Here is a 19,308-nt window from a genome sequence, read left to right as displayed (position 1 = left end):
TTTTCGTTCAATACACGAGACGCGATCATCCTTCGTCCAGTGACGAGTGCAACCCAACGAATCCATCCGAGCCGAAGCTGCGCAGAATCCAACGAGGGCTATAAAAGCGTCAGACAGACAGCATGCGACGCATTTGGTTGTCGACTGCTGCAAGGAAGTGTTCAAAGTTTAAACCGAAAAGTCCAAGTACCAGTGCGCACAGTGGAACTGAACAAACACAAGAGTGAAAGCAAAAGTGAAACTTTAAAGCCCCACAATACATGCATATATGTAGATGTTGGGGATGCATGTGTGAGGAGAGTGTTTATGCAAGTGTTTGACGTTGAGTTGGCCAAGTGGATTTCTATTTTAGTGCCATTGAACGAAGGCGGCAGCAGGCAACGTGCGAAGAAGGGCTGACTTTTGTTGCCTCTGTGCGTGTGTGTTTGTGTGTGGCACTAAATTCTGCTGTGACTGACTGCAGCTTGTGCACGCTTTAAAAGGCGGCTCAGCTCTGCACGGCACGACACATTGAGACATTTTGCTAAAGTGCTTAAAGGCATCTCAGTGTCAAGCGATAGACTGACAAGTGCATTGAGTGATTGAAACAACCCAAAGACAGGAAGAACGAGAAGAGACAGAGACGCTTGGCAAGTGCACTCTGATATTTGGTCACCTTGTAGAAGGTAGGAGGACCAGGAAGTGGGCAGCCCAGCCATGTGGAGCAGGCAGCGTATGCGCCATAAGCCGCTTTGGGCCCTAATATCCTTGACCGTTTTGCTGCTGGTCTTGGATAAAAGCAATGCCAACACGGAGACCGATGAGACCACCAGCACATCGGAGCCAGGTGAGCTTTAATTGGATGTACATATACACATATACATATGCACGGTTGTACAGGTGTGCGTGCAGTTTGACCTTCAGTTAGCAAGGAAAGAATGAAAACCCCAAAAACATAGATTATGACAGGCCTCAACTGGGCGCTCTGTCGATGTGCAGGTAGGCACTTTATTAAATGGGATTTCCATGCGATATTCACACACGCACGCACACAACGAACAGTCAAAGAACCGTAGGGAAAGGCCACAAACCGACCAGGAAGACCAGAAGCAGCAGCAGCAGCAACAGCAACAGAAGGGAAACAGAAACAGCAACACAGAGAAGAGAGAGTGGCGGAGAGTAGGAGATGAATGTGCAAAGCGCAAAAGCAAATAACTGGCAGCAAATGAAATATTTCACGGCATCTGCGGCACAAAGGCAATCAAAACGATGGCACAGCGCTCGTTCGGCCCAGGCCCAGGCCATGGCCATGGGCAGGCAGCCCTTAATCCCAATCAGAATCAACAAGCAAAGAGTATATGGAAGGGGGTTACAGCTAGAGAGAGGCGAAGAAAAAAACCCAATTGCACGAAAGCTCGTAATGAAGTATGGCCTGGATGTTGGCGAGGAGAGAGAGAGAGGCAGTGGCAGCGGCAGCGGCCTTGGGAGGCTGGATAATAGAAATTAATAGCGTCATGTGAGTCGTGCAGGAAGGGGAGAAGTAGCTACAAGGAGGGAATGCGTAACTGGGACGTTGGTGGCGGTTGCTGTTAATCGACCGACAAGACAGCCTCACACGCAATTTAGTGCCAAGGACCCAAAAGCGATGCGCATCAAGTAATTAATTCATTTCGACTTCCCCAGAACTGTACCCGCAAAAAGAGATTTGTGTTCCCTTTTAGCACACTGACAGTGGCGTCTCGTCTGTAGCTGCGTCGCAAATGTTTGAAACTTTTGCGACTTTCGTTTTGGCTGTGACGCAGTTGTTGCGTTTGACTTTTTGCGCGTCACCTTTTGGTGGCATGGTACGGGTACGGGTACGGGTACGGGTTCGCGTTGCACTTTCAATTTTAATTTTGGCAAATATTTACTCCGAATGTAACGAATGGAATTTCATTTAAATGACTTTCCAATAGGGAAAGAGAGAGAGAAAGAACCAATACGAGAGAGAGAGAGAGCAGAAGACATGGATGAAATATGCAATAACCGAAATAGAGACCAAAACGCCCTGCAGCTCCCATTCCCTGCCTGCCATTTCCTGGCTGGCACTACATATATGTATGTCCCATAAATTGTGGAGCATGCAGATGGATGATGATGTTGGCCGTGCAGCCAGTGGCGTGGCATCATGGTCACATGTGTCTGTGCGTGTCGCCGCTGCCTTTGCCGCTTAGAACAAAGCTGACTTTGCATTATGCATGCAAATGTGGGACCGCAAAAGGGAAAGGGGTGTGTGTAACGAAACTGTCAAAATCGCAGTTACAGCAAAAAGAAGAAGCCAATGACAGAGAAGAGGCAGCTAGCATGGAGCCAGCAGCAGCAGTTGAAGCCGTAAAACCAACTGACAAAAAGTCGCCATGACATTATGCAGTCCTTATATGAGTGCTAAAAGATAAAGATTACTCGACTTTGGTTTCTCTTCCTTCCATCTGCCATTTTCCATCTTATTCTATGCACAACAGCAGGCAAAGGATGGCTTTGGGGCGGAGCTCCCACTGAGATTTTATGCTGCAAAAGAAGTTGAAATGGAAATGGAAGTAGAAATATAATGGTAGCTCCTTCACTTCAGCTCGACTGTGCATGAATGAATGATTTATAGAGCAGTTGTCGAGATGCCAGGCAGAGACTTCAGGCAGTCAGAAATTTTGCTGATATCAGAGCCCGCACAAAATATGAATTTTAGTAACAGTTTTTATTGGCGACAAAACTACTTTCGTCCGACAAGCTTCACTCGAATATTGTTCTTGATGCGCAGTGTAATTCCCTTGTGAAAGACAATCGTCTTGGGATCGACCAGCGGCAGGATCTGGAATTTCTTAATTATAACAGTCATCAGGGTTTTCATCTCTTGCATGGCAAACTTTTGAGCTAAAAATTAGGAAATTGAAGTTCAGACTGGTCTTTCGATTATTTTTCCACTTACCAATGCAATTCCGTTGCCCGGCACTGAAGGGAATGTAGGCACAGATGGGACGGTTCTGGCTGTTCTCAGGAAGGAAACGCTCTGGGCGAAACTCATTTGGTGCATCCCAGTGCCTGGGATTGCGATGGATGTCGAAGGTGTGTATGTAGATCTGGGTGCTCCTGGGCAAGATGAGCCCATTGGCCAGCTCCGTCTCCTGCACTGTTTGCCGGGCTATCAGCGGAAAGGGAGGATACAGCCGCATTGTTTCCTTAATAAAGTATTCCAGGTACTTAAGCTTGCTCATCTGATTGATGTCCAGATTGCTAACATCATCTAGAAACGAGTAAAACATGAGAACGTGTGTTAGCTGAATCATCTCTCTGCCTACCCTGGATGTGTTGTTCAATTTCCTTGAAGCAGAGCTCCTGCTTGTCCGGATACAGCGCCATATTCATCAGGGTAAAGATGAGACTTATGGAGCTCACATCGTAGCCCTCGAACATCAGGGTGTCCACCTCCTCGCAAATGCCGGCATGATCGATCATTCCATCCTTCTCCGCACATATCAGGGTATCGAGCATAGCAAATCGTTTGTGTCTGCTGATAAAACTGTAAAGAAGAAAGAGACAAAAATACTTATCAGACATTACCTTAAGGAGAGATGAGATTCCCCTTACATATCATCATCAGCCGTCTGAGTGGATCTTCTGTAGTCCAGCTCCTTCTCGAGCAGTATCCGCCGCTTGGCAATGATCTCGCTGGAAAAGTCATGGGCCACTTTCAGGAACGGAGCATAATCCTTGGCCGCAAACAGATTGTAAATGGTGTTGCTCCTAAAAAAGGGATTGCTCAGGCGCCTGACGAAACTCTGATCAATCATGCGAAAGCTCTCCCGGTAGCGATCGCCCTTCTCGGCCATCTCATCCAGCTTCACGCCCATTGCAGTCTCTGAAAGAAGATATATTAGAGATGGTCGGAGATGATTTCCGACTTACCACAAATGCAGTTGAGAGTAAATCTGGGTATGAGTTCGCTCAAGGAGACGATGTTCTCGTCTTCATTTTGAAATTGCTGTACAAACTTTAGACTTTCCGCTCTAAAGAAGGGGATTAACGCGATAAGAGGCTGCCACATTAAAGTTGCTCTCAAGAGAACTCACCTGAAGATCTCCTGGAATTGTCCCAGTATATTGAAATGGAATGTGGGTGTCAGCATTCTGCGCCGTGCATGCCATTTGTCTCCTGTCGATGTGAGCAGACCCGTCTTCAGAGCTGGATGCAGAAAATTGTAGACTAGGCCTTTTGCTATCATCGATTTCTGGTCGGTCAGTATCATCTCGGCAGTTTGCGCATCGATGACGTTGTAACTGGGCATGCCAATGACATATCTGAGATAACTCTTGCCCAGAGACTTGGACAGGTCGCGCGTAACGTTGAAAAAGCCAGCTATTTGTGATAATAATTGATAAATTGATAGCCGAATCACAGCAATTAATGATAATAATTGATAAATTGATTGTTGATAGCCCACCGTTGTCTTTGCCGTACAGATCGAAGATGTTTGCAAAGATCGTTCTGCCCTTGGGCGAGGGCACTATGCTCTCCACCGGACGTCCATCTCTGGTGTACACACGACGCGAGAAGCAGGCCAGAATGTAGTAGTCTTTGTTGACCTGGTAGAGCCAGTGGACGAGCACGCACAGTGCCACCGTCAGCCACAAGGTAATCATAGTTCCGCTCCGTTAACGCACTCTTGGGCTTCCCTCACGAAACTGCGCTGCCGAGCGATTCATCCATTCAAATGCCATCGGCACTCGGCACCAAAGCTGATAAGATATGTACATGCGTTTGTGTGTGTGTGTCTGGGCGCGCAGTGACGCTGTCGGTTTTGTCAGCGCGCACTCAAATTAATTCAGATTAAACTGTGAAGAGCGAACACAATGCTGTGTGAACGGGTTGGAAGAGAGTTTGGGTAAATGTACCGTTTAGTCATTGGGCACATGGGCATATTGAATATACTATATTCTAAGGCTGGCTTGTAAACGCTGCATCGCGATGCATGTTACAAATGATCTCATACATAAATATGCACAAGCACAATGCTGCACTGAACAGCAAACTAATTTAGATATTTTCTCTATGTCATTTGCTCAGCTTTCAGCTTTGAGCTCTCTCTTTCTGCCCATTGTCTGATCAAAGCTGCAGAGTGTAAACAAAGCGTGCAGCCTCACACTGTGCGTGAAAGCTCCACGGGCAGAGTCACAACGAGAGCGAAAGCTCCGCGTGCAGCTGCAGCATTGTTTACAACCAGCTTAATATTATTTACTAGTTATGGTGCTAGGCTGATTATGAGTAAAGGCTTTCCACGACAAGGGGGTGTCAAAATGTCGAATAAATATAACTAATCCCTCTTTTGTTATTAGAAACAACAAAATCAAACAAACAAAAATAGCTAAACCTAGTTTCTTGCTTGTTTTTGGAGACTTGTGGAGACTTTCTTCATTGTTATAGATTTCTAGACTCGACTTTTGATCCCAATCGAGATAGATTCGTTTACAATAAGTTTGATTTATTAACTCAGTGCAGGCTTTCTTATGTACATATATAATGCTGATCAGCTGTTTTACTACTCTTATCCAAAGCCTATAACAAAGGCAAACTTCGCATCACTTTCGCCTCACAAGCTTCACTTTAATGTTGTTCTGTGTCCGCAGTGTAATTCCAATATTAAAAACTATTGTTTTGGGATCGATCTGTGGCAGAATTCGGAACTGCTTGAGTAGGACAACAATCAGAGTTTTCATCTCTTGCATGGCAAACTTTTGACCTAAGAGGAAGCAAAATTCAAACATTAGAGACACAAAAGGAAACCCTGCATGCTGTTCCTTACCAATACAATTCCGTTGACCCGCACTGAAGGGAATGTAAGCGTAGGTATGACGATTCTGGCAGTTCTCGGGCAGGAAACGCTCCGGGCGGAACTCATCTGGAGAGTCCCAGTACTTGGGATTGCGATGAACATCAAAGACGTGAATTGTGATTTGGGAGCGCTCGGGAAGGATGAGGCCATTGGCCAACTCTGTCTCCTGAGTAGCCTGACGAGCCATGATCGGAACGGAAGGGAACAGTCGCATGGTCTCCTTGATAAAGTATTCCAAGTACTTCAGCTTGCCGAGTTGATTGAGGTCCAGATTGTCAAAGTTGTCTGAAATAGGAAGGAAATTGTAACGGAGTTTTCTCTAGATATCACAGTTCTTACCATCAATGTGCTCTTCGATCTCCTTGAAGCAGAGTTCCTGCTTTTCGGGATACAGGGACATGTTCATCAGGCTGAAGATCAGACCGATAGATGTAGTGTCGAATCCCTCAAACATCAAAGTGTCCACCTCCTCGCAAATACCAGCATGATCGATGAGGCCATCCTTTTCGGCACAAATCAGCGTGTCCAGCATTGCAAAACGTTTCTTTCTGCTCACGAAACTGTGGAGCAAATAGGGAGACAGATGAGTACCAGGGATCCTCCCCATGATAAGATTCACTCACATATCATCATCTGCTGTCTGCGTAGCTTTCCTCTGTTCCAGTTCATCCTCCAGAAGAATTCTCCGTTTGGCAATAATCTCGCTGGAAAAGCCGTGGACAACTTGGAGGAACGAATCGTATGTCTTGGCCGCAAACCAATTGTATATTGTTTTGTTCCACAGGAGAGGATTACTCATGCGACGGATAAAACTCATTTCGATCATGTGAATGCCCGCGCGGTATTTGTCACCCTTCTCGGCCATTTCATCCAGCTTCACGCCCATTGCAGTCTCTGGAGGAAGAGAGAGTGATTAGCCAATGCCTTCAATATATTTATTTTACTCACCACAAATGCTGTTCAGAGTAAATCTGGGAATAAGATCGCTCAGGGAGACGATGCTTTCGTCTTGGTTTTGGAATTGCTTCACAAACTTGAGACTTTCCGCTCTATGGAAACGGAGGGGAGGGTTAAAATAATTGAAAGAACTCTTAAAAGAACTCACCTGAAGATCTCCTGGAACTGTCCCAATATGTTGAAATGGAATGTGGGTGTCAGCATCTTGCGACGGGCGTGCCATTTCTTTTCTGTGGATGTCAGGAGGCCAGTTCTCAGTGCCGGTTGCAGAAAATCGTATACCAGGCCCTTGGTTATCAGCTTCGGATGATTGAGTACATTTTCGGCGTTCTCCGCATCGATAATGTTAAGTGCGGGCACCCCCATGCTGTATTCCAAGTAGCTTGCACCCATTCTCTTGAACAACTCTCGGGAGTAGCTAAAAATGCCGGCTGTTGGAGTGAAAATCATTGACAGAGAGCGAGTGTGATGAGAGATTAGTAATGAGGTAAGCGAAGAGTGCTCAAGTCTGTCGTGTGTCTGCCTCACCATGATCTTTCCCGTACAAATCGAAGCAATTGGCGAAGATTGTGCGACCTTTGGGCACGGGCACAATGCTCTCCACGGGTCTGCCATCCTTCGTGCGGACTCGCTTGCAGAAGAAGGCCATTATATAGTAGTCCTTGTTGACCCGATAGAGCCACAGCACGAGGACACATAGTGCCACAGTTAGTAGTAGGGCAATCATAGCTTCAATCAACCGCTCTGATGGACTTCTCGCCAGAAACTGCGACTCCGAGCGATTCCATCTAACCGAGAGGTCTTTCGACTTATGCCCCCTGTGTTTTCGGTCAGAACTACAACAAAAAGACAAACGAGCTGATAAGAATGAAGTCTTTTATTAAAAACTATGTACAGATGTTTGTACATATGTACGACTATGTATGATAATGTCAGTTTCGTTTACACACGGTGAGTCGGCGCTTTTTATCTCGTAATTCGTACATGCAATTGGGATTTAATTGCCCAGAACTTGTTATTCTACTACAAATGGTTATAATAAAATAATTGGTGGAACAATTTGTGCTACACGGTGTAGTTGTAGTTGCCATGATACATGATACATGGATGTATTTATGTAGATACGTGATTATGATGAATGGAAATGTAAACAATGTTCAGGATAAACAATTAACAATAATGCACTCCAAATAAATGTGGGTATCAGGAAGTCGAATAATCTAAACGTTACTCCCCCACTTATTTCTGTATAAACAAAAACATGAAACAAAATCAAGTATAACTTGTTCTGCCGATAGGTAACTCTGCCACAGACGCGTCGTAGAACATTTCTGTATAGGTTAATAGGCCAAACGACATTGATTTTGTTTATATTAAGACACATTGCAGTCGTAGAAGTATCTTACGTTTATTTCCAATCCGGTTTAATAACAGCTAGTTATAATTCTAAGTTTCTAACTTAGGTCAAAACCTAAAAATATTATTCACTTTCGCCTCACAAGCTTCACTTTAATGTTGTTCTGTGTCCGCAGTGTAATTCCAATATTAAAAACTATTGTTTTGGGATCGATCTGTGGCAGAATTCGGAACTGCTTGAGTAGGACAACAATCAGAGTTTTCATCTCTTGCATGGCAAACTTTTGACCTAAAAGAAGGAAATATTTAATTATTAAAATGGCCAGAGTAGGAGCAACTCCCAAAGTGCCTTACCAATACAATTCCGTTGGCCCGCACTGAAGGGAATGTAAGCGTAGGTATGACGATTCTGGCAGTTCTCGGGCAAGAAACGCTCCGGGCGGAACTCATCTGGAGAGTCCCAGTACTTGGGATTGCGATGAACATCAAAGACGTGAATTGTGATTTGGGAGCGCTCGGGAAGGATGAGGCCATTGGCCAGCTCCGTCTCCTGAGTAGTCTGACGAGCCATGATTGGAACGGAGGGGAACAGCCTCATTGTTTCCTTAATAAAGTATTCCAGGTACTTCAGTTTGTTTAGCTGATTGTTGTCCAGATTGTCAAAGTTGTCTGAAAGGGGGAGAGAGACGTAAGAGAGTTAACTTTACAGATTGATCTGCCTACCGTCTATGTGCTCTTCGATCTCCTTGAAGCACAGCTCCTGCTTGTCGGGATACAGGGACATGTTCATCAGGCTGAAGATTAAACCAATGGAAGTGGTGTCGTATCCCTCAAACATCAGAGTGTCCACCTCCTCGCATATCCCAGCATGATCGATGAGGCCATCCTTCTCGGCACAAATCAAGGTGTCCAGCATTGCAAAACGCTTCTTCCTGGTCACAAAACTATGACAGAAATAGAGAGATAATAAAAGAAACTCCCCTAATCTTGCGATGGACTCACATGTCATCATCTGCCGTCTGCGTAGCTCTCCTATGTTCCAGTTCCTCTTCCAGGAGTATTCTCCGTTTGGCAATAATCTCGCTGGAAAAGCCGTGGACCACTTGGAGGAACGAATCGTATGTCTTGGCAGCAAACCAATTGTATATTGTTTTGTTCCACAGGAGGGGATTACTCAAGCGACGGATAAAACTCATTTCGATCATGTGAATGCCCGCGCGGTATTTGTCACCCTTCTCGGCCATTTCATCCAGCTTCACGCCCATTGCAGTCTCTGGAGGAAGAGAGAGTGATTAGCCAATGCCTTCAATATATTTATTTTACTCACCGCAAATGCTGTTCAGAGTAAATCTGGGAATAAGATCGCTCAGGGAGACGATGCTCTCGTCTTGGTCTTGAAATTGCTGCACAAACTTGAGACTTTCCGTTCTGTCGAAGGTGATTAATTAGATGAGCGGATAGGGAAGATACCTCTCAAGAGAACTCACCTAAAGATCTCCTGGAACTGTCCTAGTATGTTGAAATGGAATGTGGGTGTCAGCATCTTGCGACGGGAGTGCCATTTCTTTTCTGTAAAGGAGTGAGGATTAGTTTAGGAATTATTTCATTGTGGATCATCTAACCTGTGGATGTCAGGAGGCCAGTTCTCAGTGCCGGCTGCAGAAAGTCGTACACCATTCCCTTGGTTATAAGCTTTGGATGATTGAGTACATTCTCGGCGGTCTCCGCATCGATAATGTTGAGTATAGGCACCCCCATGCCATACTGCAGAAAGCTTTCGCCCATTCTCTTGGACAGCTCGCGAGAGTAGCTGAACACGCCAGCTGTTTACGAAAGAGTGTGGAAAAGGGACAGTGTGATGAGATTATCTCGCGCTCTCTTGAGCATGTCTCACCGTGATCTTTCCCGTACATATCGAAGCAATTGGCGAAGATTGTGCGACCTTTGGGCACGGGCACAATGCTCTCCACGGGTCTGCCATCCTTCGTGCGGACTCGCCGCGAGAAAAAGGCCATTATATAGTAGTCCTTGTTGACCCGATAGAGCCAGTGCACGACCACAGCCAGGGCCACAGTCAGCCACAAGACGACAATCATATTTCCAGAACCTCCGAGCGCCTCGGCTTCTCACACGAAACTGAGAGACAACGTCGCTGCCGTCGAGCGGCTGCATAAAACATTAATAAAAACAGCAACAAATACATTTGTATGTCGTAGAACGTAAAGTGATTAAATTGTGTTGTGTGCGAGTGTATGTACGTACATCATGGTGCATGATTTCATGCTTGACTGGCTGCGTTCGATCATTCTTATGGAATACTCTTTGTTGATATCTTATCAACTTTTCATAACAGTTTAAACCAAAAGTGTTTAAAAGTCAATTTTAGTTGTCTGCCAAGGCAGTTAAAGTTTTTCACTTATCGATTATAGTTGCTAATCAACAAAGTGGCTTTTTCTGCTGCATATCTGTACATATTTACACACATTTATACATACTTATTTACATTTCTTCGCCCTGTCAGCTGCATTTTGCATTTGCATTGGCAGCTAATTGGCAATTGAATTTTGCAGCAATAACGATGGAAACTGTTGCAAATCGAATTTCTCCTCCCCGCTGCTCCACTGTGTGTTTTGACCCACTTTTCTGTTGATGAAATTCAAGAAATTACCACATAAATACATGAAAAAAATCGAGCGAAAGTGAAGGCAAGAGACTCTAGAAAATATTGCCGTTAGTTTTTGCATCCGACTTCATCCACTCAGCTCAGGCTGTGCCAAGGTGTATTTAATTGCAAGGTGACGCCTTCACCTCAGTGGAGTCGAATTCTCCATCTCTTTCCACTCGCTGGAAGTGGCCTCTCTGCGCGTGGTGAATACAGCTGCGGGCAACGTCACCTTAGCAAATTCACCTTGGGCTGTGTCTCACTCTCTCTCTCTCACTCTGTTCCCACCCCCCTGATTACATGCTCAGTGCTCTGCTCGCATGCCAAATGCATATTGGAAATTTGCAATTTCGATTGCACTTCAAAGTCTGTCGCAAGTTGAAGGAAAAGTCGAAGCTGAAGTCGAAGCTGAAGTCGTAGGAAAAGTCGCAGGCAAAGTCGAAGACGAATGGGAAATCGTATGGGAAGTCCTGAAGCCCTAAAGTGGAAGCCAAGTTATTAAATTAGATCACACATGAAATATTCATCGCAAAAGTTCTTTGGCAGTCAAGTGGCTCCCCTGCTCCAAAGCCCGCTCTTAACTCTCTCTTCCTCTCTTTTGCAGATGCCTCTCCTGGCTGCCGTGCGCCGGATGTTCGCTTCACAATTGTCAAGCCGGATGAGACGACGGAGCAGCCGTATGCCAAGTTTGAGACGACACAGGTCTACCTGCCGGAGGATTTCACCACGGCCGATGTGGAATTTGTCGACTCGGTGGCTGGGCGCAATCCCAGCGAGAACCACGCGGCCATTGTGAATCCCTACTCGCTGGATCTGGGCGATGAGCATCTGCATGTGGGCGATGCAGCGGCCAGTTTGGTGGACGATGATGAGCTGGACGACGACGATGAGGAGCCGGGCACGGGCACGGAGGAGGGCAAGAAGCGCATAAACAACAATCGCAAGCAGGGCAAGAAGCGTCGCTCCGGCTCCGGGCGACGTCGTCGCATCGAGAATGACAACGGGCAGACGGGCAGGGGCAGGGGCAGTCGCTACAAGCGGCATGCCATACTCCATGATGCAGATGCCTCCGCAGACACGGATCGTTGGGCAGGCAGCAAGCTGGCCGCGGAGGGAGATGTCTACTATGTGCACATTGCCGACATCCTGAAGAGCCGCGAACCGAATCGGGCGCTGCGCTCCAAGCTGCACAAGCTCAAGCAGAAGGCCAAGATGAGGAAGTGCCTGGCGGAGGGCAACAAGGAGCAGTGTGCCAAGCTCAAGACAAAGAAGAAGAAGGCAGAGAAACCCAAGAAAGCGGAGGAGGAGGAGGAGGAGCAGAAGCAGAAGCAGCTGCCTGAAGCAGAGCCAAAGGAGGAACAGCAGCAGCCGCTGCAAGTGGAGCTGGAGCCGGCCGCCAGCCATCATCGCCGACGCGGTGACAGTCACGATGCAGAGCTCGACCAGCGTGACCTGAATCCGCGTTGGCGCAACCGTCGCAGCATCGACGCTGCCAAGGGTGATCTTGGTGAGCAGACGGAGCTGGAGCTGGAGCAACAGCAACAGCAAGAACAACTTCGCTACGTGAATCAGTCGAGCAGTGCAGCAGTGGCCCTGCAACGTGTAAAGCGCAAGTCGGGCAAGACCACGGGTGCACTGAGCCGTCCGAAAGGTGGTGGCGACTCCAGTTCGAAGACCACCAGTCGCAAGGACAAGGGTGAGTGTGTGTGCGCCCACATAGCGGCCAGACACTGGCAATGCCACAGTGCCCAATGCTTACTAAAGAATTTGCCGCCGCCTGTCGCTGTCTCGTTGTCTGTCTGTCCGTCTGTGTTGTGCCCCAAACAAATATTTATTTATTTATCCACCAAATCGATGCAGATCGATGCGATGGAAACACCAACAAAAACACACAAAGAGCAACATATAGTTCGAGTCTTTGGCATACGTCCAAAGGCCACTTGATGTCCTTGCAAAAATTCTTATGTAGTTCTGGAAGGGCCAGAGAAAATGTCTTGAATTTGGGTTTGCTTGTGGTCCGATTTGGATGAAATATCCTACAAATATGCTCTATACATCTAAGCAAAACGTAAAGTTTCCATGACTGAAACAGAAATATTTTCCTTACCATTAAAGTCCATTAAAATGTGCAGTTTGACCGCCTCCGAAACTCTCTATTTGCAAGGGCATTAAAAGCCACACACACACATATGTACACACACCACACACATACACCACACACATTGAAAAACGGAAGTTTGGAAAGTTGTTGAACGACACACATACTCGAAACATACTCGTAAAAAGCTAATCGCAGTCGCACAGAACCACAGCCACATTGCCATCATCTCCATAGCTCATCATGCCGCAGCCCCAATCCTCCAAACCAGCAAATCCTCCCTCCCAACTGCTTAACACCTTCCTGACACAGTCACCCCTCTGAATCACCCTCTCTGATGGCTACCCCTTTTTAGCTTTTCATTAACGCCTCCCCTTTGGACACCGCCTGCCCCCTGACCACGCTTTATTCATGCTTTATTTGCTCTCTCCCCTCTCGATCTATATCTTTGTCGTGGTTTGCCGTGCAGACCTGTCCTGTCCTGGGACTTTACTTTGTTGGATGGCTGCCCCGTTCCGGACCTTTGTTACTCTGCTGCAATCCTGCTCAATGATTTTTCCCTTTGTGCTGCTGCTGCTGCTGCTGCCGCTCCTGTGCCTTGTGGCCATTGTTGCGGCGTGGGTGCTGGCCAGATTCTCGCTCAGTGCAGAACCCGTACTCTGTCGCTTTTTCTCTTTATTCCATCTTTATTTTTTATGTTTTTTGTGCTTTCTGTTAGCTGGCCTGCCATCTCCTCCCCCCATTCGCTGGCATAATATTATCCTTCGTGTTATCTTTGCCTTTTCACTTCTGAAGCTCCCTTTCTCGGAGCTCTTTTTGATGGTTTGCTTAGAAATGAAGTTGTATCCTGTTAAGTGGCCACTCCGCCACTCCTGCCCCTGCCCCCCTTACTTATGGTTTTCTTTTAATGCATATCTGAGCAGTCAGCCCCAGCCACAGACCCATTGAAAATGTTCAGTTGGGAGCACTTTTCGCACGTTTCGTGGCGTTCTCAATGGTTTAATGTGTGCGTGTGGCGGACTCTCAAGTGGGGTAGCATTCCTTTTTCGAGTGCTTGGGTCAACCATCAACTCGTTGACACTTTCGGATAGGATCAACCGACATTTTCAGCTCCCCTCTTCAGCCTTTAAGCATTCACATTTATTCATCCGCTCATAGCCGCATCCCGCATCCACATACCGCATCTCTCATCCCGCGCTTGACAGCTCATTAGATGCTTGCTCTATTTGCCCCTCTCAATGTCTATCTACCCCCCGTTTCTTGGCATGTTACATTGCCCATCTCATAACGCCCACACCGTCTGCTCTTCTCGTCTCTCTCTCGTCTCCCCCTAAACTCTCCACCATTCAGGCATCTACGACGAGGAGGCCGGCTACTCGCCCGTCCATCCCGACGAGGAATTCGACGAGGACGAGGAGGAGGAGGAAGAGGTGGACATACTGCAGCAGTTTACCGAAGTCTCCGAGATCCGTTTCCCAGGCGAGATTGGACCCATGGGCGATCGTCGTCTATGCAAGATACGCTGTGTCAAGGGCAAGTGGGTGGGACCGCTGTGCGCCACCAATGAGGAGGGTAAGTGAGCAAAACACCAAAAAACACAGAAAAACAAAATGCACCAAGTAACCACACACACACACACACACACACACACTAGATACAATTACATTTAGCAATAGATACAGTTGCAGTCTTGCAGTTATGTTTATGTCAAAAGAGAAACAATTTCGATATCATTTATGCAAAATACACACACACGAAGCCAACACGATTGTTGTTTCATTTGTCGCCGCCACTTAATGTTCTACCCACAAACCCCTTTCCCCTCCACCACAACTACAATCCCAACAGATGATAACGGGAATGTGAAGTTTCAGCCCCTGTACAAGAGCTGCCACGTGAATCGGATACCACCGCATTTGCTGCTCAGCTATCGGAACATCTCAGTGGTAAGTGAACGACGAGCCGAGCACAAACGCAACCACAATCCACCTCCACCACCGCTACAGCACAACATAACATGGCACACGCACACACACGTACATGGATCTCTAGGGAACGAAACCAACCACCCAACACCCTACACCTTAAATCCCCTCTCTGAAGATCTCCAACTGTCAATAACGGCTTTTGTTCAGTGGAGCTCGCTCTGCCTCCGACGTCGCCCATTCTCTCGCTCTCTCTCTCTCTCTCTCTCTCTCTCTTTGACTATCTCTATCCTCATATCAGCTGCACCCAAATATCTCTCTCTTTCGCTCTGTCTCTCTCTGTCAAGTCCAGCGTCATCATGTGCATGCGGATGCAACGATTCTCTCTCACTATGTTCTATGTTTTTGGTACTCTCTGATTCTCTCTCTTGCAGACACCGATACCACCAAATCGCGGCTGGCGTAAAACGCGCTTATCCAAATCGACACTTCTCTCAAATACAGAAATTGTGAGTCGTCGTTTATAGACTGGGATGCTGTTGTTGTGTAGAGAATGAATGCTCGTTACGTAGATATGTCAACGAAACAAACACACAAAGATAATAACACAGATAAAACAGAAAAACACAGATAAACAAACACACAGACACACACGTGACTACTCCGGATGTAGCGGGTCCAATTAGTGGGTCCTGTTTAATGGCTTGCGACCACGAATGAGCACGGTCTACATAGATCCATGCACCCCACACACAACACACAATCCCACAGATAATCGCAGATAAAAATACACTCGCGGGACACACGGAGACTTTCTCGGAGTATCCTGCCGTAACCAGTGCCACCTGCCCCCACCCAACAGAAAACTGATCGGGAGACCACATTTGATTTTTCTGCTAACTTTTCTCTCTCTATCTCTCTCTCTCTCTCTCTCTCTCTGCTTCTCACTCTATCTGCATGCTTTCTGTTCCAATGCCTGCCTTGTGCCTGCCTCTCTTTTGCTCCCCTTTGTCACTATCCAGAACGTTGGCTGGGATCTGCCGCATGGACACTCGCTGCAGGCCCGCTGCCAGGAATTGGGCATCTACAAGCTGCTCGGGGAGTCGCGTGTGCTCTGCTCCAATGGGCTGTGGGCTCCTCGCATGCCCAGCTGTGTGCCCACCACTGTGCTGACCAACTACTCGGAGGACAGTGCCCCGTCCATTCGCATCAAGATCTTCAATGGCTCCCACTCGTTCGAGCCCTCCGGCGTGATGGCTGTGCCACCGCACAGCACTGTGCTGATGGACTGCATGTATCCACGGGTGCGTGGCACCCCCGAGTGGAGCTGGACCAGCTGGTACATGCAGTACGCGACAGGTGAGTGGCAGCCGCCTGTGGCAGGAGCTCCTTTTGAATCAATTTCCCTCCTTTAGGTTGGTCTCCCGCACAGGAGGAGAAGGCTGTACGCTATCGTCTGAGCATCAAGAATATCGAAAACAATGATTCGGGCACCTTTACCTGCACTTCGCCGCGCGGACTGACAAACAGCATTGCCGTCGTGGTGGCCACTTCGACGTGCCCGCAGCTGACAGAGCCGCTGGCGCCGCTCAGGCTGCGCCTCGAGGGCAACAAGCTCGGCCAGCGTGCTCTGTATGAATGCCCCGAGGGCTTCCGGCTGGATGGCGCTTGGAATGCCACCTGCCTGGCCTCCGGCAATTGGTCATCGCCGCCGCCAACATGCCACTCCATCCAATGCCCGCGCCTCGAACTCGACGATCCACATCTCAGTCTCATTGAACTCAATACCTCGGCATGGGGGCGCGCGGTGTTCAAATGCCAGTGGGGTTTCAAGTTGACCGGACCGGCACAGCTGGACTGTGAGCCGACGGGCGTCTGGAGTGGCCCCGTTCCGCGTTGCAAAGGTGAGTGGGGGGAGGATGGGGATTGATAAATTGATAATCCTTTTATTTGATTATGTGATTCCCCCTGCACACCACACCGCAGTCATTCAGTGCGTGATGCCAGTGGCGCCGCTCAATGGACGCATTGGGGGTACGAGTCTCAGTCAGCGGCGGTTGACCGTGGGCGCTCTGGTCACATTCAGTTGCAATGATGGGCACACCCTGGTGGGCGAGTCGAGTATCATTTGCACGGAGAACGGATTCTGGTCGCACTCGCCGCCATTTTGTAAGTAGACAACCGCTGCTAACATACACACATAAACGCACAGATATGCTGCGAGAGATCCGAACCCAAATCTTCCGAGTGGGGCCCACTCCACACCAACCATCCAAAATGAATTAATGACTCTTGTGTTGTATTTCCGCTGTAACAATCGACCGATTGCGTTCCCGATACCGATTACGAACCGATACTGATACCGATCACCAATCATCGATCACAAACATACCACCACCACCATGCATGCCCAATGACCATCCATGCAATGCTCTCCATGCTCTCGCCCAACGTGCAGGCAAGTCGCAGTGTCCGTATCCCGGCGACCCGCCCAACGGTCTGATAGCTCCCCTCAAGTTCAACTACGATGCGGGCGACTACCTGAGCGTACAGTGCCGGCCCGGCTTTGTGCAAACTAACGAGGACCACCGGAACACGGGGCCGCCCGAGCGACCGAAGTGCCAGCCGGATGGCAAGTGGTCCGGCCCGCTGCCAAAGTGCCGCAGCTACGAGGAGGTGTAACCGCACACAAACATATAGAGAAAATCCCAAGACGCCATTCCATTTGATTGGATCGAGCTGGCAGCCGCCCTAATTTAGTATTATGTGAACACCACCCATCCAACCAAGGTGAATAATGTGGAATGTGTGCTAGAAAAATTCCAAATTCAAGCAAAAAGCAGAAAACAGAACGACAACAAGAACATCAAGAAACCGAGTGATATTTAGATTAACTTAGTGAGAGGTATCAAAATTAATAAATATTTTACTAGATATGTTCATTCCACACCTAAATTATACACAGAAACACAAATGTATGTACTTTTTATTGCATTGCACTACACTACAAAAATAGTCTTTAGTCTGAGCTCTCTCGCTCTCTATACCGCTGCTGCACAGGCCCACCCCACACGAAAAAAAGTCCCAGTCTTCTCCAAAGGATTAGGTTGATCTCAAGCAAGCTACATGCATATATTCATACACAATATTTATTGTATGGAAGATAATCGTATTTTGTTCTTCTGATTGTAAAACTTTTCAAAATAATATTCAGTAATCGTTTCGCTTGAAGTTTGAACAGAATAATTCTTGTACTTGAATATATAAAGGAATATTTAATCCAATGCTAATTACAGGTATTTATGTATTATGGTTGCAAATCAAAGTTGCATAAGAAATGTAAATGTTGAAACAAACAAAACCACACACTTACCCACAGTAAATATATACAAAACATATGCAGAATATTAATTCTACTATCAAAATAAATGTTGAAACCCGAAGGAAGCCGCAAAAGAGTTGCACCCACATACACACAATTAGTTAGGAGAAACGAAAAGTAATGCAAATCCAAAGTAAAAGTAAAAGCAAAAGCAAAGCGAAACGAAACGAAATGAAGCCCCTGGATTCCTGGGGGCAGTTGAAAGTCATGTCCTTTTAATATCTCTCACATGGAGAAGGACATGTGTACCGTACAGAGTGTATAAGCAGCTGCAGTGCATGTGTGGTGTGTAAAGAGATGGACATTTTAAATAAATTACGAATATTGTGTAAAATGCAATTGCCAGTCTTTAACTGTGTTTCTCTTGTCTGTGTGACTTTATCTACCTGCTGAGAGAGAGCGAGTGCATGGCAAACCATAGAGAAGGTATGGTCAACCCAGTGAGCGGTCTCTACTTTAAAGCTTCTTACGTGCACTTGGCTGGGGGAGAGGATCGATGAGAGCGAGACGCCCAGCGAAAGCGTGAGAGCTTTACCTTGCACAAAGCTACCTTGCGTTTCATCTGCCTGAAAGAGAATAAGTGTGAGTGAATGGGTGGAGGAGGGGCAAAACAAATAACTGTTTCGACTAAACTTTTGCCAACGCAAGCGAAAGCGCAGCCAGCCGCGATGAGCGTTTGACTGAAATACAAGAACAAATTATTCCGTTACCTCATAAACGAGTGTGTGCACACATGTGATGTGTGGCTACCTCACCTCGCCCGCTGCACGGTGGGGGTGTCTCTCGCAAATCGTAAGTGAAATTAATTTAGCAACGGAGTGTGGGAGCCAAATAACTGTTGGTAATGGCCCTTTTACACCCTCATGTTTAATGTTTGTTTCATTTTTGTCACCACATTTTCCATTTCACTCCATCGTATACACCTGGAAATTAATTTGTTTTGTTCTGCAGCACCTTCAAACGATTGGAAGGAAGCTTCATTTACCGCCAGCAGCCAACAGCTCATTTTCCACACATGGCCACTAAAAACCCCATTGTCGTTTATTCACAGCAGCCACGCCCAGGTGCTACGCCCTCGGCCCACAC

General features: G+C 47.2%; 4 protein-coding genes across 5 annotated transcripts; 1 reads left to right on the top strand and 3 right to left on the bottom strand.

Moving 5' to 3' along the window:
• Positions 1-143: 143 nt before the first annotated feature.
• LOC117592214 (locomotion-related protein Hikaru genki) lies at positions 144-18,561 on the top strand. Of its 2 annotated transcripts, XM_034285839.1 has the most exons (9): positions 144-826; positions 11,422-12,513; positions 14,266-14,487; positions 14,764-14,861; positions 15,275-15,349; positions 15,863-16,199; positions 16,256-16,744; positions 16,827-17,009; positions 17,299-18,561. In XM_034285839.1, the coding sequence occupies exons 1-9, from the start codon at positions 697-699 to the stop codon at positions 17,520-17,522; spliced, it is 2,850 nt and encodes a 949-aa protein (XP_034141730.1). In that variant the 5' UTR covers positions 144-696; the 3' UTR covers positions 17,523-18,561. The 2 variants fall into 2 exon arrangements, with proteins under 2 accessions (XP_034141730.1, XP_034141731.1); XM_034285840.1 differs by lacking the exon at positions 15,275-15,349.
• LOC117592217 (probable cytochrome P450 4p3) lies at positions 2,696-4,707 on the bottom strand. The gene is made up of 7 exons (XM_034285843.1): positions 4,454-4,707; positions 4,083-4,368; positions 3,919-4,019; positions 3,601-3,871; positions 3,312-3,532; positions 2,942-3,256; positions 2,696-2,886 (listed from the first exon to the last, which is right to left on the bottom strand). Exons 1-7 carry the CDS (start codon positions 4,650-4,652, stop codon positions 2,726-2,728), a joined length of 1,554 nt encoding a protein of 517 aa, XP_034141734.1. The 5' UTR covers positions 4,653-4,707; the 3' UTR covers positions 2,696-2,725.
• On the bottom strand, positions 5,475-7,543 carry LOC117592218 (cytochrome P450 4p1-like). Its single transcript, XM_034285845.1, has 7 exons — positions 7,328-7,543; positions 6,948-7,230; positions 6,791-6,891; positions 6,466-6,736; positions 6,182-6,402; positions 5,813-6,127; positions 5,475-5,749 (listed from the first exon to the last, which is right to left on the bottom strand). Exons 1-7 carry the CDS (start codon positions 7,524-7,526, stop codon positions 5,589-5,591), a joined length of 1,551 nt encoding a protein of 516 aa, XP_034141736.1. The 5' UTR covers positions 7,527-7,543; the 3' UTR covers positions 5,475-5,588.
• Positions 5,475-10,269, bottom strand: LOC117592216 (cytochrome P450 4p1-like). Its single transcript, XM_034285842.1, has 9 exons — positions 10,050-10,269; positions 9,778-9,978; positions 9,643-9,724; positions 9,483-9,583; positions 9,158-9,428; positions 8,879-9,099; positions 8,510-8,824; positions 8,294-8,444; positions 5,475-5,598 (listed from the first exon to the last, which is right to left on the bottom strand). Exons 1-9 carry the CDS (start codon positions 10,249-10,251, stop codon positions 5,589-5,591), a joined length of 1,554 nt encoding a protein of 517 aa, XP_034141733.1. The 5' UTR covers positions 10,252-10,269; the 3' UTR covers positions 5,475-5,588.
• Positions 18,562-19,308: the final 747 nt, after the last annotated feature.

This window comes from Drosophila guanche, unplaced genomic scaffold (genome assembly GCF_900245975.1).
Source record: "Drosophila guanche unplaced genomic scaffold, DGUA_6, whole genome shotgun sequence".
In the NCBI taxonomy this organism is placed as follows: Eukaryota; Metazoa; Arthropoda; class Insecta; order Diptera; family Drosophilidae; genus Drosophila; species Drosophila guanche.
This window is presented reverse-complemented; position numbering and strand designations above follow the sequence as displayed.

What these genes read in the sequence shown, in the direction of transcription:
- LOC117592214 (XM_034285839.1), top strand. Translation starts at nt 697, where the DNA reads ATGTGGAGCAGGCAGCGTATGCGCCATAAGCCGCTTTGGGCCCTAATA. An exon ending in CACCAGTCGCAAGGACAAGG is followed by an intron (nt 12,514 to 14,265) that starts GTGAGTGTGTGT and finishes TCCACCATTCAG; the next exon opens with GCATCTACGACGAGGAGGCC. An exon ending in CCCCGTTCCGCGTTGCAAAG is followed by an intron (nt 16,745 to 16,826) that starts GTGAGTGGGGGG and finishes ACCACACCGCAG; the next exon opens with TCATTCAGTGCGTGATGCCA.
- LOC117592217 (XM_034285843.1), bottom strand. Translation starts at nt 4,652, where the DNA reads ATGATTACCTTGTGGCTGACGGTGGCACTGTGCGTGCTCGTCCACTGG. An exon ending in CAGACGGCTGATGATGATAT is followed by an intron (nt 3,533 to 3,600) that starts GTAAGGGGAATC and finishes TCTTCTTTACAG; the next exon opens with TTTTATCAGCAGACACAAAC. An exon ending in AATTGAACAACACATCCAGG is followed by an intron (nt 3,257 to 3,311) that starts GTAGGCAGAGAG and finishes ACTCGTTTCTAG; the next exon opens with ATGATGTTAGCAATCTGGAC.
- LOC117592218 (XM_034285845.1), bottom strand. Translation starts at nt 7,526, where the DNA reads ATGATTGCCCTACTACTAACTGTGGCACTATGTGTCCTCGTGCTGTGG. An exon ending in TTTGTACGGGAAAGATCATG is followed by an intron (nt 7,231 to 7,327) that starts GTGAGGCAGACA and finishes TCACTCCAACAG; the next exon opens with CCGGCATTTTTAGCTACTCC. An exon ending in CAGTTCCAGGAGATCTTCAG is followed by an intron (nt 6,892 to 6,947) that starts GTGAGTTCTTTT and finishes CCGTTTCCATAG; the next exon opens with AGCGGAAAGTCTCAAGTTTG.
- LOC117592216 (XM_034285842.1), bottom strand. Translation starts at nt 10,251, where the DNA reads ATGATTGTCGTCTTGTGGCTGACTGTGGCCCTGGCTGTGGTCGTGCAC. An exon ending in CAGTTCCAGGAGATCTTTAG is followed by an intron (nt 9,584 to 9,642) that starts GTGAGTTCTCTT and finishes CACCTTCGACAG; the next exon opens with AACGGAAAGTCTCAAGTTTG. An exon ending in GGGCCAACGGAATTGTATTG is followed by an intron (nt 8,445 to 8,509) that starts GTAAGGCACTTT and finishes TCCTTCTTTTAG; the next exon opens with GTCAAAAGTTTGCCATGCAA.